The sequence below is a fragment of the Oncorhynchus mykiss genome, chromosome 10 (genome assembly GCF_057628025.1).
Source record: "Oncorhynchus mykiss isolate SJ-2025 chromosome 10, ASM5762802v1, whole genome shotgun sequence".
Taxonomy (NCBI): domain Eukaryota; kingdom Metazoa; phylum Chordata; class Actinopteri; order Salmoniformes; family Salmonidae; genus Oncorhynchus; species Oncorhynchus mykiss.
The window spans coordinates 31,435,556-31,454,020 of record NC_143031.1 but is presented as its reverse complement, the minus strand read 5'-3'; the positions used below and the strand labels follow the sequence as shown (position 1 = coordinate 31,454,020).

General features: G+C 42.1%; 1 protein-coding gene across 2 annotated transcripts in view; it reads right to left on the bottom strand.

The window, feature by feature from the left end:
- Window positions 1-15,996, bottom strand: part of LOC110534883 (mediator of RNA polymerase II transcription subunit 13-like) — a 142,421-nt gene extending 126,425 nt beyond the window's left edge. For both annotated transcript variants that reach the window (XM_090186353.1, XM_090186354.1), the window contains exons 1-2: window positions 15,315-15,996; window positions 8,953-9,187 (exon numbers count right to left, since the gene is read on the bottom strand). In XM_090186353.1, coding sequence (XP_090042479.1) covers window positions 8,953-9,187; window positions 15,315-15,380 — 301 coding nt within the window. In that variant the 5' untranslated portion in view covers window positions 15,381-15,996. The remainder of the gene's footprint in view (window positions 1-8,952; window positions 9,188-15,314) is intronic.
- Window positions 15,997-18,465: the final 2,469 nt, after the last annotated feature.

Sequence of the window (18,465 nt, the reverse complement as noted above, 5' to 3'; positions counted from 1 at the left end):
GAACTAATCTTAACATAATCACTAGTTAACTACACATGGTTGATGATATTAATAGTTTATTTAGCTTGTCCTGCGTTGCATATAATCGATACGGTGCCAGTTTATTTCTCATCGAATCAGCCTACTTCGCCAAACGGGTGATGATTTAACAAGCGCAATCGCGAAAAAAGCACTGTCGTTGAATCATCAATGCCTTTCTTTAAAATCAATACACAAGTATATATCTTTAAACCTGCATACTTAGTTAATAGTGCCTGCTAACATGAATTTATTTTAACTAGGGAAATTACAGTGCCTTGCGAAAGTATTCGGCCCCCTTGAACTTTGCGACCTTTTGCCACATTTCAGGCTTCAAACATAAAGATATGTGAAGAATCAACAACAAGTGGGACACAATCATGTAGTGGAACGACATTTATTTTGCACGCCCAATTTTTCAGTTTTTGATTTGTTAAAAAAGTTTGAAATATCCAATAAATGTCGTTCCACTTCATGATTGTGTCCCACTTGTTGTTGATTCTTCACAAAAAAATACAGTTTTATATCTTTATGTTTGAAGCCTGAAATGTGGCAAAAGGTCGCAAAGTTCAAGGGGGCCGAATACTTTCGCAAGGCACTGTATGTCACTTCTCACAGCTTTCTCATGTTCTGAGCAAGGCACATATTGCTCTTTTAATTTCTTCGCCAACACTTTGTTTTTGCATTATTTAAACCAAATTGAACATGTTTCATTATTTATTTGAGGCTAAATTGATTTTATTGATGTATTATATTAAGTTAAAATAAAAGTGTTCATTCAGTATTGTTGTAATTGTCATTATTACAAATAAATAAATAAATAAAATATATATAAATCACCGACTAAATAGGTATCCGCTTTTTTTGGTCCTCCAATAATCGGTATTGGCGTTGAAAAATCATAATCAGTCGACCTCTAATCATGAGCAGCCCTCACCTCAACCTACCCAACATTTCCCAAGGCTAATTGTAGCCTAACCAATATCCAAACAGAGATTCAGTGAAAACAAAAATCTTACATTTATCAAGACGTGTCTCCAATCTACATGGTGCTAAAATTATAATCTAGTTGACCACATGCAGGTAGGCTATTGCTTCAAATGTATTACAAGGATTGGATGACTTTGGTAAAGTAATCAATAATAAGTCTTCAATTGCATTAACCTACTTTATTCCAATATTTCTGTAATTCTGTGATACATCCAGTGTATGCCTAGTAGTTGGCTATACGAATAGATGGGCAAAGTGGCATGCTTTGCAAAGTTTAAACCATCAAAAGTTTAAGAGCGTAGTGCCTGCTAATGCCGCCTCAGCATTGTGTCTACTTTTCCCACTAAGCCATAGGCAGAACTTTACTGAAATGATTAACAGGTTGTTTGGCGGAAATAAAGATGTTGGCTTTGATATCGAAAAGACAGAAAAAGTTTGCGGTACGATAAAGTTCGCGGAAAAAACATCTTATTGCGAAAGGGATATATCCCTCTCTCTGAAAAGCCAACTACAAGCCAGTAGAGTAGACATATCAGTTTATTTGTCTTTCCAGCATTGACACAGAGAACAGAGTAAAAACCGAACCACCCAGAATCCTTAGCCTGGGTTAATAGGGCATATTGCTTACCAATTATCTTAGACCCACATCAACAGCCCTGGCGCTACACTGCTGCTTTTGCAACCGTGACTAATCATAATTTAAACAAACTAAAGCAATAGGCCTACTATGTGTAATCGAGAACAGTTACAACTTGATTGTGTTTAAATTGTTTGCGGAAAACCTGGGAGGGAAAACATAAAACATTTGTCAGGTGTGGCCCGATAACAATATATAACCTGTTAAAAGAATGCATACACATTTCTATGCGTTGAAATGTGTGCAACAGGAATACTTTTTTTTGGACATACACTCCCCTCCATATGGATTTGGACAGTATTTGCTCTAGGGCTCTCCCCAACTAAATACAATCTTGGTCGAAAGTCGTCTGTTCTTTCGACCAAGCGATTGGTCAAATGTTTTTACTGTGTATTCTTCCATATTTAGACACACTATGTGGTTTAATAAAATCAACTATATGCATTGAGCTTGTCTGATGCTTTAAGCTTACTGTGTGATGAAATAAGACCAAATGACTCAAGAGGGAGCCAGAGATCTAGATAACCAGAAGAAGAAAAAACTTAACCTGACCCAAACATTCTCCTCCCGCTCCTGCTGGCCTTCATAGACTCTGCCAAAATGATGCCAAAGTTGCTGGTAATAGGCTACACAAGTCGGCAACCTTTCTCACATGGAATGCCCATGTTCATACAAATTCTACCAATCTGTGCGGCAGTTATGGTTTTCATATGCACATTTTCATGGAACAGTTTAATTTAATTTATAAAATCGTTGTCATGTGGTTAATCAAAATTCTATCCAAATCTGGGCCTCCCAGGTGGCGCAGTGGTCTAGGGCACTGCACCACAGTGCAGTGCCTACTGCTAGCTGTGCCACCAGAGACTCTGGGTTCGGGCCCAGGCTTTGTAGCGATGAGACAAGATAATAACTTCTAACAATTGGATACCACGAAATTGGGGAGAAAAAGGGGTAAAATTCAAATGAAAATTAAACATAACTAAAAAGTAAATTATATTGCCATTGCCAACTATGTAAAATTAGCCTACATAAAGCCAACAAATAAAAACTTTGCAGCCTGCAGGTAGAAAATATCCAGATAAAAATAAATATCTTAGAATCACATTGGTTATGCATGGTCTGCCTGCAACGAACTTGAAACAACCTAACTTCTTGCGTCCCATTTCGACAACTTCCGGTGATATTGCAGAGCACGAAATTCAAATGACTTAAATATGACTATTTCTCATTCATAAAAATACAAGTCATACGTCAGTTATACGGCAGTTAAAAGCTTAACTTCTTGTTAATTCAGCCACTGTGTCAGATTTCAAAAAAGCTTTACGGCGAAAGCATACCATGCGATTATCTGAGGACAGCGCCCAGCACACAAAAGCATTAAAAAAAAATCCAACCAGGCAGAAGCGCCACAAGTCAGAAATAGCGATAAAATAAATCCCTTACCTTTGAAGATCTTCTTCTGTTGGCACCCCAAAAGGTCCCAGCTACATCACAAATGGTTGTTTTGTTCGATAAAGTCCTTCTTTAAATCCCCAAAAACTCAGTTTACCTGGCGTGCTTCTTTCAATAATCCACCGGTTTCCCTCCTTCAAACTAAACTAAACTTCTCCAAACAAGTCAAACTATGTTTATGATCAAACCTGAGATACCCTAATACGTAAATAAATTATAAAAATGAAGACGGAGAATCGTTATTGTCATTACCGGAGAAAAACAACAAAGTACGCGCATTCGCCAGTACGCGTAACAAACACTACTGCCAAAATGGGAGCCACTTAGAAAAACTACAAATTCTAGTTCATTTTTCCAAAAACAAGCCTGAAACTCTTTCTAAGGAGTGTTGACATCTAGTGGAAGCCCTAGGAACTGCAATCTGGGAGATTTTCCCTTCATATTAAAAATGACAGCCATAGGAATCAATGGTGGGCTGAATTTTTTTTTCTGGATGGTTTGTCCTCGGGTTTTCGCCTGTCATATCAGTTCTGTTATACTCACAGACATGATTTTAACCGTTTTAGAAACTTTAGAGTGTTTTCTATCCAAATCTAATTGTATGCATATCCTAGCTTTTCTGGGCCTCAGTAACAGGAAGTTTACTTTGGGCACGCCTGTAATCCAGACATCAAAATACTGCCACCTAGCCCAAAGAGGTTAACTTGGGTCAGGCCAGAAGCTTGCACTAGCTAACTAGCGAGATTGAATAAAATATTCTGGGCCCTCAGTTTCCCACGCCAGGGAGCTTGGGACAGACACAGCTGTAGGCTATTTGCACAAGGGATAAGAAGCAGTGCTTAACTTGGGCAGGAGCTCACCGGAGCTGAGTACCGACACCTCAAATATTCTACTGCTTGAGCTCCTGTTCCTCTTATAGAATATTAGCTCAAAAGTATTGTGGAGCTCCTGCAACTAAATATAAACAATACCAGCACCCAAAATGAGTACCGGAACCAATTTCAGTGCAAGTCAAGCTCTTATAAGAAGTAATCAGGAAGGCCTATTTTATGACGTTTCCACTGGATCAGAGCATGCCCTTTTCCCTTTCACGCTGAGTGGTTATCGAAAGGGAGAGCACTGGAAAGATGTTTAAATATATTGAGAAACTATTTTGTCAATGGCTGTATAAACAAACTGTGTTTGCTTGCTATTTGAGGTGAAGAAAACATTACTTTGAGAAGCTCCACAGCTTATTAGTGGTGGTGCATTAAGCCAATCAGAAATACTATCAGATCCCAAATGGTCACCTTATTATGCCTACATTTGTACGCAGGCAAGGTAGCCTATAGGCCTAATTCAAAGCGTAATCAGGTGCGCGTCCTTACTCAACATTGACAGGAGTGCTCCAAACCAAAGACAATGACTAAAATGAATTGACAAAACTCGTTAATGGAATGAAATAAACAAAAAAACGTGTTTCTCATACTTGTTGCATAGGTTGTGCACTCTGTCGAATTGGACACACTTTTTGCAATGAGAACGGTAAAAGGAATAATTGTAACGGTCTTAAGACGACAGACGCTTGGAGACCGGAAGCAAGTACAGGGTGATGATTTAATAATAAATATACATTTATATATAGCATCTGGACAAGAGAAACAAAACAACATCAATGCAGACACCGGGATGAAACTGAGGAAATGACAGCTATAGGGGAGGCAATCAAATACGTGATGGAGTCCAGGTGAGTCCGATGAAGTGCTGGTGCGCGTAACGATGGTGACAGGTGTGCGTAATGATGAGCAGCCTAGCGACTTCGAGCACCAGAAAGGAGAAGCGGAAGCAAACTTGACAGTACCCCGCCATCTAGGGACACCACTTGGCATCCGACCTGGGCAAGCCTGACGGGCCGGCTGAGTCATGGGAGCCTGACGAGCCGGGTGAGGCGTTGGAGCCTGACGAGCCAACCGAGGCTTGAGAGCCTCTCGAGCCAGCTGAGGCATCGCCAGTTGCTACGGCAGTGGCACCCGGACCCGACGTCACCAAAAAATAAATCAAATTTAAAAAAACTCCTTGATGCTTCCGATTGTGGTGTCTGCATTCTGTAATGGTCTTGAGACGACATACCCTGGGAGAAGCAAGCAAGTACAGGGTGATGGACAAGAGAAACAAAACAACATCACTGCAGACACGGGGAGGCAATCAAAGACGTGATAGAGTCCAGGTGAGTACGATGAAGCACTGGTGCGTGTAATGATGCTGATAGATGTGCGTAATGATGATCAGTTTGGCGACCTCAAGCCCCGTGACAATAATAATATACTGAAAATATTAACAGAAATTACCGTGACCAAACAAACGTTGTAGGTTACAAATTATAGGAATCAACAGTACATGGTGATATACAGTACCAGTCAAAAGTTTGGACACACCTACTCATTCAAAGGTTTTCCTTTATTTAACTATTTTCAACACTGTAGAGTAATGGTGTGTCACGTCCTGACCTTAGTTCCTTTTTTGTCTCTATTTTAGTTTGGTCAGGGCACCGTGTTATTCTATGTTTTGTTCTGTGTGTTATATTTCTAGGTGTTTGGCCTGGTATGGTTCCCAATCAGAGGCAGCTGCCAATCATTGTCTCTGATTGAGAACCATACTTAGGCAGCCTGTTTTCCCACTATGGGTGATGGATAGTTATTTTCTGTTTAGTGTGTTTTGCACCAGACGGAGCTGACGGAACATTATCTGCATTCAATGTTTTTGTCTTTCCCACAGATCTGAGAGATGGATCTCTTTTCACCAGACGCCTCGTTCAATCTGAATGGTAGCAATCTTCACAGGGGTCAGGGCAAGGAAGAAAAACAAAGACCTGACATGCAGACAAAAGTTACAACTTTGACTTGCTCTGCCCCTCCAGGGTACTGAAATATGCCATTTGGAGCTTGGCGCTGCCCTGAGAGGTGCACACCAGAGCTGTTCTGAATAGTAAAGAATGGGCAGGCCTGGACATGTCCAAAGACTTTTGGCAGAGCCAACAAAAAGTAACAAGAGCAGAGCTATGCCAGCAGATTGTTAGCACCACACACATCCATACTAAAATAAAACCCTTCAGAGAGAAGCTAAATGAAGCACATCCCCTTCCTCTCATTCCTGACAAAAATCCCAAACAATGTATTGTCCGTCCATGAAACAGCAGAGGGGGCACAGTATGACAAGTGTACGTTCCTCCTCCTTCTCCAGAGATCTGACCCAACATGCAGTAATGAATGAATGGGTGTGCTACCCAGGAGCACAGTGGAGATGGCTGGGCTAATAAGAGATTCTGCTCTGCAGAACAAACAACTCTTTCGTTTCGCTTTTAACCTCCTCATTGCAAGCTCAGATTAGACAAAGCAAGGGCTTTGTGTAGAGACAGAGTAATACAGAGGGGTTGATAGTGTGTATGGTTCCATGATAGCCACATGAGTAAACATCCGGAGGGAGGGAGGGGTGAAGGGAAGGAGGGAGAGGGGATGGGGATCCCCCCTCCTCGCCCCCCCTCCTCTCAGCGCTCCTTGAATGGTGATTAATTGTCAACATTACTGTTGGGCGAAATTGCCTAAAAATCACAGCTCAGCTTTTTTCTAACTTATGGCCAATTCACAATATATACAGTGTATTTGGAAAGTATTCAGACCCCTTGACTTGTTCCACACTTTCTAATGTTCTAGCCCCCCTCTCGTTCTCCTTCTCTCTCACTCTCTGGGGAGAAATTGTTGGTTAAGGGCTTGTAAGTAAACATTTCATGGTAAGGTTGAATTCCGCGCATGTGACAAATAAAATGTGTTTTTATTTGATTTGAAAGGATTACTGGCCCACTGATTTATACAGAAATGGCACATGCTCAAAATATTAATACTTCCACAGCCAAGCAGCTAATCTAATGAGCGTGGAAGGGTAAAATAAGCCGCCGCCATTTCCACTGAAAGAAAATAGCTGATTGTCATGTTTACCACCAACATTGCAATGGGGGGAATAAAAAAAATGACAAACAAAAAAGTGCTTAATATTTCCAGGGATATTCAAATTTCATTTGGAAAAGGATGAGGAAAAGGACAGATGAGGAAAAGGACAAACCCATCAGCCACTAGCATGGAAGAAAAAGAGCAAGATTACTGGTGATGTGTCGGCCAGTCTGATCACCACCACCAAAACACACACGTTGTTGCTAGCTTTTGTGTTTCGCTTCACACCTTCACTGCCAGCAAGTCCATGAGAGGCTCCAATGCATCAGGTTGTGAATCATCACGACTGAGCCAGTCTCAGCCCATCCCAGCAATGTCTACACACACACATACATCACACACACAAGGACACACACAGTAGGACAGGCACTTTGCAGGCTCTGAGAAGAGAGGAGAGTCGGTGTGATCCACAGAGGGAAACACAGGTTCACAACTCCGGCTGGTGAGGTAGGGGTCATGACCTCTGTGTGTTCTCAGGGCTCACAGCACACCCTCTCACCAGACAGATAGATACATAGAGAGGAGAGAGGTAGGGTCTGGCTGCCCTGAGGTCAGTCCAGTGAGGCTCCTCTGTTCTCCCGCATTGTGTAGAGTGAGTGAGTGAGTGAGTGAGTGAGTGAGTGAGTGAGTGAGTGAGTGAGTGAGTGAGAGAGAGGAGTTCAATCTCCCCGGCAAGAGAGTATGATTAAAGTACGTCTCTGTCCATCCTCCACTGCTGCTGCAGAAAAAAATGGTCAGACCTCCATGATGCAGTCCACCATGATGTGCTAGGCTCATTTCTGCATCATTGCTCCTGCATATTCTATTTTTCACAGAAGTCATGTGAGGAGGAGGGAGCTCCATTTCTATCCTCCTTTTTAAATGGGAAGATGGGATAGGCTTTCTTGTTCAGCCTTGGCGACACAAGGTGCAAGGCGCTGCTTTATTGTGTGCCGGAGGGCGGAAGGTGCTTAGATGCCGCAATGTGTGTTAACACAAAACAAAACTGTGATTGCAGTGACCGTTTGTGCCAAACAGTGAGAATTGACGTGCAGGTGGAAGGCTGTTCTCTGCCAGGCTGGCTGCTTGTCATTTAGGGGATGAGGGGGGAAACTAACTATCTGGTTACACCAACTCTAACGCCTTCTAAGCTCTCATTTACAGGAAATGAATATCCCCAGAGCTTCCAGCATCAATCAACCCATGTCCTGAACCATGCAATATTTCACATTATACAACCAGATCACTACTACCATCATCACAAAGCTAGGGCGTGCTCTATGAGGTCTTTTCAAACAGATGTAACAAGCCCTTTTCATTATATTTTACAATGATCACTCATTTAACCAGCTCTATCAATTAATCAATATTTTATAAAGCCCTTTTACATCAGCAGATGTCACAAAGTGCTATACAGAAACTCAGCCTAAAACCCCAAACAGCAAGCAATGCAGATGTAGAAGCACAGTGGCTAGGAAAAACTCCCTAGAAAGCCAGGAACCTAGGAAGAAACCTAGAGAGGAACCAGGCTCTGAGGGGTGGCCAGCCCTCTTCTGACTGTGCCAGGTGGAGATTATAAAAGAACATTGCCATTAAGGCCAGATTATTCTTCAAGACCTTCAAATGTCTATACGTCTATAATCTTTGGTGAATATGTGAAAAGGTGCATCGAAAGACAAATGAATCCCTCATTTATCTCGTGACCAGCTAAGGCAATCTGAAACGTGGAAGCAGCATGGAAAAAGGAGTGAAACTCCTGGTCTGAGAGGGCTCTGGCTTGGACTGTATTTTTCTGTTAATAGGCCAAAGCCATTACACAGGACCATGGCAAGTATTATAGCCAAGCTAGCGTGTGTGTGTGTGTGTGTGTGCGCCCACTCCCTCTAGCCTCACCTGTAAGTTCGTGATGGATCAGCTTGGCAAAGTTGGGGTCGTCCCCCCACCAGAAGAGCCAGAGCTCCCTACGTCCGGGCCTCTGGCTCCGTCGCCACACACTCAGCACGTCCGCTTTGATGCAGCGGCTGAAGCTGCACAGGATGGGGTCCTCCTCGGTCACCGGGAAGAGGATGGGTGCCGAGGTGGGGCCTTGCCACACGTACCGCTTCCATTTGATCCCCGTCAAGTCCGCCTGAGGGGAAGGAGGGAGAGAGAGTCTCAATTTCTGCTACATTCACCAGTACTCAGCACCAAGCCAGTTCTTGTGAGTACTAAAGAGCAAGCATTAATTCTCCTTTATGGAGCATCTGCCTCCTCAGCAGGAACACTTATGACAAGGAGACACAAAGGAAGACAGCCACAGGAAGAGAAAAACAGAGAGAGGAGAGAGAGAGAAAGAGAGAGGAGAGAGACAGAGATATAAAGGGAGGAGAGAGAGGGAAAACAGAAAGTCAGGAGAAAGAGACAACGATAGGGGCAGGGAGAAGAGAGAGATAGAGGGAGGAGAAAGAGAGATCTAGAGGGAGGAGAGAGGGAGGAAAGAGAGAGAGATAAAGGAAGATAGAGGAGGATTGAGACAACAGACAGACAGATGGTGATAGAAAAGGCTGCAATATAAACAGACAGAAACACGGCTGGAGAACGAAGCAGCACACACAAAAAAAGCATGTTTGTTTTTGTTCCGACTGAAAGCACCTGAAGCTAAAATGCGCACAATCTCCAGAAAAACAACATGAACAACGTGTTCAAAGCTCGATAAAACTCCCTAATGCATGTAAATGGGTTCTCTGACCAACTTCATCTTTTTTAATGATGAGTGCTTTGGGGAGTGTGCCCACTGCTCTCTAATAACCAATGCTGTTTGGCTTTTATAGAGAGTGAAAACACAACACAGAGAAACTCATAGGTCATAAATCACAGGCAGCAGCAGCACAGGGTACCACAGCGTTATGTTAAAGCAGGAACATTACGCTCCACTGCTACTGCAGCCTGCTTAGCCGTGCCGGCTGGCTGCCACTCATCAGACAGCCCTACGTACATACAACCAACCAGCGATCCCTGTGCTCATGTCCTACACTGACGCCATACACTGTCTCCCACACCACTAACACACCACTAACACTTACACTGCTGAATACATCATGCCTTCCAGTGTTTTAGGCTTACACTCTGTGCCCATGTCATACACTTACACACTGCAAAAGCCAACACTATCCCCACAACCTATGTTGCCTTGCAGTACTACTCTTGATGGAGCTGGCTCTCCTATCTATCCTCGCAGCACGGCAGACAGTTTACCAGATTATTTAAAACTGGACCTACTGATTTTTTTAGGCAGGTTGTTTTGCGCTGCTAGGCAATATGTTCCAGTCGACCAACTGTCACTTTGTTAGAAGTAGACGATTTATTACATTTTGAGGGTAAAATGAAATCAATTTAAAAGCTATGTGTATGACTGAGTAATAAAAGCCTGGTTGTGTTATAGCTAGTCTTTAGCCTAGTCAAGGATAAGCTGGGAGATGTGTTGTCATCTGGAGTCAGGTTTTAGTTATCCATTCTAACATGACAGCAAGGAAGGCCATACACTGGCCACAGAACGCTACTGAAATCCTAATGCTAAAATTATCTCAGCAAAAAATTGCTAGTCTCATATACCAAATATGATGAGCAACTTTAGCTACACTGAACAGGAGTATTTCTGTCTGTAATAAAGTCTGTAATAAACGCATTCTGATTGGTTGGGCTTGGCTCCCCAGTGGGTGGGCCTGGCTGCCAAGTGGGTGGGCCTATGGCTGTACCCCTACCCAGTTATTGTAACGGATCTCGTCCTCCTCTTCTGAGGAGGAGTAGCGAGAAGGATCAGAGGACCAATGCGCAGCGTGGTAAGTGTCCATAATGTTTAATCAAAACACAGCAGAACACTGGAACAAAACAATAAACATGAATAAATGAAACAGTCCCGTGTGGCAACAGGCACTGACACGGAAGACAAACGCCCACAGCTCAAAAGTGAAACCAGGCTGCCTAAGTATGATTCTCAATCAGGGACAACGATTGACAGCTGCCTCTGATTGAGAACCATACTAGGCCGAACACAGAAATCCCAAATTATAGAAAAAGGAACATAGACAACCCACCCAACTCACGCCCTGACCATCCTAAAACAAAGACATAACAAAGGAACTAAGGTCAGCACGTGACACTTTATGAACTGTAACTCAGTAAAATCTTTGAAATTGTTGCATGGTGCATTTATATTTGTGTTCAGTATACATAAATTGAGAGATACCAATTATTGAAAGCTCATAGGCTGTTGAGTTTGTGGCACAATCTCAACAACAACAAAAAATCACAAGATGACTACAAATATATTCCACACATGGCCAAAACAAAAAATGACCTTCCTCAACATTACTCTATCCCACGTGCCCCTAAATTTGCTTTTCAATACCAAGATTTATTATGATGGACAGACACACCAACTCCCAGCCTCTTACATAACTGCCATGTTATCACGTATTATCAATTAATCAAGCAACATCATAGGAAATATCTCACGTCAGGAATCTTGCTCAAGGGCATTCAAACGCTGTTCCAGACAAGACCCTATTCACACACCAATGTTCAATTATCATATAGGCCTATAGCCTATAGCGTTTTCCTTCCACAGTATAGTACTACTGCTGCAGTATATGTTTCACTAACTCCCTCCATCAAGTCCTCTCTCTGGCAGACACAGTGGTGTGAGGAACTACCTGACACCTGCATCTTGCAGAGAAACATCTGTGCTGCACAGAAAGAAAGGGGATGGGAAAAAAACAGAAGTGTGAAACCAGATCATCCGCACTTATAGAAACGGACTGTTTCTGAAACGGGCCATGCTTGGACAGTTTGCCTGCATACATCTCACTTATTCTTCTACAGAAATGTATTTTCATCGCACAATCCAGTCTTCTGATGACAGCTCTGATTTTTTGTCAATGTGAGGCTATCGGCTTGGTTGTTTTCCCTGTCAAAGATCAAGTTGAAGCTTTCGATACGTAAACTAGGCTATTCTCTGCAAACACTAAGTGGCAATCTTCAAGAGGTAGATTGCACCGTCAAGGTTCTGTGTGCCTTCTGCTGTCAATCAATCAATCCATCTTTTCAGTACATCTGAGTTACAGTCTGTATGCAGGATGAATGAGTGAGTGTCAGGGAAACCCGTGTGTTTCCTTCAAAATGACTAATGGCACAGCTAACTGACTGTTAGTATTATGCTCAGGTATGTGGGGAACTGTATATGCAAAGTGTACCCCACTAAAAGAACCAGGGTGAAGTTAAGTTTCCCTTTTCAGATGGCAAGCCAAACCCCCATAGCGGCGATAGGGGAATCTGAGGGCAAAGCCATTTGACAGACTCAGGAAGTTGACGTTAAATCGGCCTGGGATTTGAGGGTTACGACCCCTCCTTTCATCAGCTGCTCAGCTCTGCTTACCTTCCCTCTCACAGCTCAGAGCTCCAGGTCCCATTGTGGAGTACACTTAGTGCCACCAGCTGCCTATCCTTCCCTTGCTTTGGGGCGGCAGGTAGCCTGGCGGGTAGGTTGCAACCGAAAGGTTGCTGGATCGAATCTCTGAGCTGACAAGGTAAAAATCTGTTGTTCTGCCCCTGAGCAAGGCAGTTAACCCACTGTTCCCTGGGTGCCGATGACGTGGATGTGGATTAAGGCAGCCCCCCACACCTCTCTGATTCAGAGGTTAAATGCAGAAGACACATTTCAGTTGAAAGCATTCAACTGACTAGGCATGTACAACTGACTAGGTATGTACAACTGACTAGGTATGTACAACTGACTAGGCATGTACAACTGACTAGGTATGTACAACTGACTAGGCATGTACAACTGACTAGGTATGTACAACTGACTAGGTATGTACAACTGACTAGGCATGTACAACTGACTACGCATGTACAACTGACTAGGCATGTACAACTGACTAGGCATGTACAACTGACTAGGTATGTACAACTGACTAGGTATGTACAACTGACTAGGTATGTACAACTGACTAGGCATGTACAACTGACTAGGCATGTACAACTGACTAGGCATGTACAACTGACTAGGCATGTACAACTGACTAGGTATGTACAACTGACTAGGTATGTACAACTGACTAGGCATGTACAACTGACTAGGTATGTACAACTGACTAGGTATGTACAACTGACTAGGTATGTACAACTGACTAGGTATCCCCCTTTCCTTTAACTTTCACTTCCTGACATTCTCCCTCCCAGAGACAGGCAACAGGTGAAGTTGCTCAAATCAATCCTGAGCAGACGGATAGACACCCCACCACCACTACAAGAAACTCTTCGTCAAGGCCTCACCCTCCCGTGGCAACCCATGAAACTAGTTAACAAGTGTCTGTTTGCATCTTAGAGAACTGGAGAGAAATGCAAATCCACTTGGTCTACTCTCTTGTCTCGCCCAGCCTTTCCTTCTGCACAGCATGTGTCGCTGCTGTGGTTTTTGTTCTAATCCTGCCCAGCCCGGGAGTTTGATGCCCGCTAAAATGACTATCTTCTACACAAGGTTGAGAACTTAAGACTGCCAGGAGACACTAGTTGTGAGGGCAGTTGTGATGTTACTTTTTTTTAAAGCAAAATAACTAATCTTCAAACTTTACCAAAATCCGTTTAACTTCAAATACAAACAGGAATCGTATATAAAACATTGTTATAAGACTCCTGGGAACTGTTTAAAGTCATGGTAAAAGTGCCACTGTCCACTGCATTCTTTTAGTGTAAAACCACTAAGTCTGGTTAGTGTGCAAGTCATACAGGACTGTGAACAGAAGCACTGGTATCATGCTTAGTCTCAGTATGCAGTAAAATGTCTCCCTGCTATTGCAATACAGCAGCCAGTAATTCACTACTAGCCTCGTAGCTTCTCCTGTTCATTCAGCTCTACTGTCAAATGCTTTGGAAAAGGACAGTTCATGTCTATCAATGTCCAAAGTGTATCATTATTTATTAATTTAACCTTCATGGTGGGGAATTGTTAGCATATGTCATGCAGTGCATATTGTACAAAAAAAATGCAATGCATTGATACAAACCTATAGATAGTGCACTACTGAGAAGCCTCTAGAGTAGTAGTAGTGTCAGGGACAAGAGTGGACATGTGAGCTTTTTCCTTCAGTCGTAATAGTAGGCTATAACCTAAATCTATTAGGTACTGTTGGTTGTATGCGTTTATGATAGCTATATAATTCAATTGTTTTACGACTGACTGGCAACGGTATCAATCAGCACTATGAGAACTACAACAGCAAAATAAATACACACAACAACTCTAGCAATACTGTGAAATGCATTAATCTGTCATGAACAATGTATTCAACTTGACAACTTGCCAGAGAGGAAGTGAGTCCTAAAGTCTATCATGCACTAACAATAGCCAAGAATACATTCTTGTTTATTAATATTTCAGCCCGTGCCTCCGTTAAGTATGCGCGAGCCAAGAGTGTAAACAACAAATGATTGGCAAGCAAACCCGACAACTTCAAAGGGAAAGTACTGTATATGTAAGCCAGCGAATAGGATACGCTGTTTCAGTAACGAAGCTCTTCATTGGCTACTTTAAAGAAAACAATGTAGCAAGCAATGTATCTGAACAACTACACCGGCCCACTGACAAGAACAACATGATTAATTCATTGAACATGGGAGTTGAAATTAGAGGCCAATGTTCACAAGCCTTTACTTTGCATTCCATGACTGAATGTAAATGTATTTGTCATTTAGTTAACTTGCTATTTGTGCAAATGAACGACATTGCAAGCTAGTTAGCAGGCTAGCAAACTGATTGGGTTTATTTGTAGGTCACGTAAACATGCTGCACAATGCATTCGATAAAAAGCATAACGTTACTTCAACCAAGCAAACAACTAGAAGAGGCAAAACATGCATCATGCATGGTATTCAGTGTTGCTAGTTATATATAGCTGGCTAAGATGTTTATCTACACACATTACATTAGTTGCACAGTTATTTCCTAAAACTCTCAGGGCTGGAATGTATTTAATATGATCAAACTGAACATTTATGATGGCAAATACATGCATGCAGCTGCAAGTGATAGATAACCTTATTATTTCTTAATCGTGCACAACTTCTCAGTATGCAAATAACCATTGCCTTGGTGAATGATGTTTGAATTGCAGTGCACGAAGGGCCCTACGACTGTTTTCTCACTGCTGTGGCTACCGTTTTTGCTCTCTTCAGCTAGTTAAAAATGGCTGCTTTTCCTTTAGTTTTAAATCTCTTACCAGACAAAATAGATTGGAATGGCAATCCTCCAAGCTGGCCCCGTTTGGTACAAAACAAGAACTCATCCTTTCACAGCGAGATCGAACATTCCATCATTTCAGTTCCGGGGAAAATAAATACCGATTTCCACTAGTATTTTGCAAGATGTATAAGCTAATCAACGAAAATTATTTTTACCAATCGGCTGGAGTATGTAATTCAACAACCCTTCGAAAGCTATTATCCGCCCAAAAATAAAAGCAGTTAAAATATCGTCTTCGCAACCTCTCCGTCGACCTCTCAAATACACATGAAGTAAACAAATTAAAGGGAGCGAAAAATACTTTAAAACAAAAAGAAAAGGAGAGTAAATAAGCAACTCTCCCCCTCCCCCTTAGCTTAAAACGGTCTTTGCTAAAAACGTCCCTCTACTCCTCCATCACCATCAAAATCGATGTAAAAACGAATAACATCCTTAAAAACCAATCGAAAATTGGCATATGCCTATATTTTTGCGGTAATTTTAACCATTATTTCGGTCTCTGTTCCTGCTGGTTCCATTTGAATTCATGGATTCCTTTCTTTAATGGCGGCCACAGGGAGAACTCTGCCTCCCAAAGCCTATTGGCTCATTGTGGTCATGAGGGCTGTAATAACACAGTAACTGATGGGTATTGCCGCTAGGCGAGAGCAAGAGGCGCTACTGAGCAACCAGATTCTGTTACTAATGATCAAACCTAACTTGCCGACTTTCACAGTGCACCACCTAGTGCATACACAAAGAAATGTATCCATTCCTTGCATCAATATTTACATTATTCAACTGTGTGTGCCCTGCCCTGCCTGCCCTTGCAATCCAATCAAAGCCCTAATTCGAGTACAACACGTGCACCTTGAATGTGTCAATGTAGGTGGGGATACACTGTTACACTATTGTAACACCATTGTGAAGCTGTAGTAACACTGTAACAGTTGAAGCAGATGAATAGATTTCAAGAGTTGCCCCAGGCCACACATGCCATGAAAGAACTAAACGTGACATGATCAAATTATTGTTGCACCTCTGTGTGAAGAAATGACTTTATTTTGTTTTTTTGCTGCCAATCCTTCAAGATGATTGAATACATTTGGTTATGATGAAGTATTCAGTCAATTTCAATTTACTGATGCAACCCAATAGTGAAATACACTTCTTTTTTTCAAATACTTTTTTTTTCTTACAATAGATACTGAGCTCTACTCCTTCATTTGTATAAACATTTCAATTAGGCCAATCCTTTTAGATGATTGGTTGTAATGAATGCACAGAATTCTAAGGAGCCACAATGAAGCAAAGCATTCAGCACAATTTGCCATTTTAACTTATCTAATAATCAAAATAAAAAATGCTATGCCGCTCCAGCTGATAATGGCATCTCTTTGTCACACTGCCTGTGAGATTCTCAATCAAAGTCATAGCCCATCCAGTGCATCGCCATGTGTTCATGCTTGCTGCTGTGATACTGTGCAGGCAATACTATCCAAGGCCAGATAGTAGATCATGTGTTTCTCTCCCTTCATCAGTGATTCTGATCTAATCCTGACAGGTCCAACAGCTCCCATCGTTATATCTATCTCCCACCAGACAGCACTGATAATCTCTCTCTCTCTCTCTCTCTCTCTCTCCCTGCTCTTTTCTCTTTATCATCACTCCCACTAGATATGATAAGCTATTGGGGAATGATTAAGTGTCTGTGTGATTGTTTTAAAGAAAAACATTTGATGATAGACCTCATAAGCACAATTGTCATAACATTGCAACAAACAGGAAATGCATATCTAATCTTCTGAGGTTATTTCTCTCTCTTACTTATCTCATTAAATCTCTACTGACACAATGCCAAACTACAAGAACAACTGTGAAAATGAAAGTATAGCATACAGTACCAGTTAAAAGTTTGGACAGACCTACTCATTCAAGGGTTTTTCTTTATTTTAATATTATCTACATTGTAGAATAATAGTGAAGACATCAAAACTATGAAATAACACATATGGAATCATGTAGTAACCAAAAAAGTGTTAAACAAATCTAAATATATTTTCTATTTGAGATTCTTCAAAATAGCCACCCTTTACCTTGAAGACAGCTTTGCACACTCTTGGCATTCTCTTAACCAGCTTCATGAGGTAGTCACTTGGAATGCGTTTCAATGAACAGGTGTACCTTGTTAAAAATTCATTTGTGGAATTTCTTTCCTTCTTCATGAGTTTGAGCCAATCACTTGTGTTGTGACAAGTTAGGGGGGTATACAGAAGATGGTAAAGTCCATATTATGTTAAGAACAGCTCAAATAACCAAAGAGAAACGAAACTTTAAGACATGAAGGTCAGTCAATGCGGAAAATGTCAAGAACTTTGAAAGTTCCTTCAAGTGCAGTTACAAAAACCATCAAGCGCTATGAGGAAATTGGCTCTCATGAGGACCGCCACAGGAAAGGAAGACCCAGAGTTACCTCTGCTGCAGAGGATAAGTTCATTAGATTTACCAGCCTCAGAAATCGGCAATTAACTGCACCTCAGATTGCACCTCACAGAGTTCAAGTAACAGACACAGCTCAACATCAACTGTTCAGAGGAGACTGCGTGAATCAGGCCTTTGTGGTCAAATTGCTGCAAAGAAACCACTACTAAAGGACACCACTAAGAAGAAAATACATTAGACATTAGACTGGTGGAAATCTCTCATTTGGTCTGATGAGTCCAAATTGGAGATGTTTGGTTCCAACCACTGTCTCTTTGTGATGGATGATCTCCGCCTGTGTGGTTCCCACCGTGAAGCAGGGAGGAGGAGGTGTGATGGTGTGGGGGTGCTTTGCTGGGGAAACTGTCTGTGATTTATATAGAAATCAAGGCACACTAAACCAGCATGGCTACCACAGCATTATGCAGCAATACACCATCCCATCTGGTTTGCGCTTAGTGGGACTATCATTTGTTTTTCAACAGGACAATGGCCCAGAACACACCTCCAGGCTGTGTAAGAGCTATTTGACCAAGATGGAGAGTGATGGAGTGCTGCATCAGTTGACCTGGCCTCCACAATCACCTGACCTCAACCCAATTGAGATGGTTTGGGATGTGTTGGACCGCAGAGTGAAGGAAAAGTGCTCAGCAGATGTGGGAACTCCT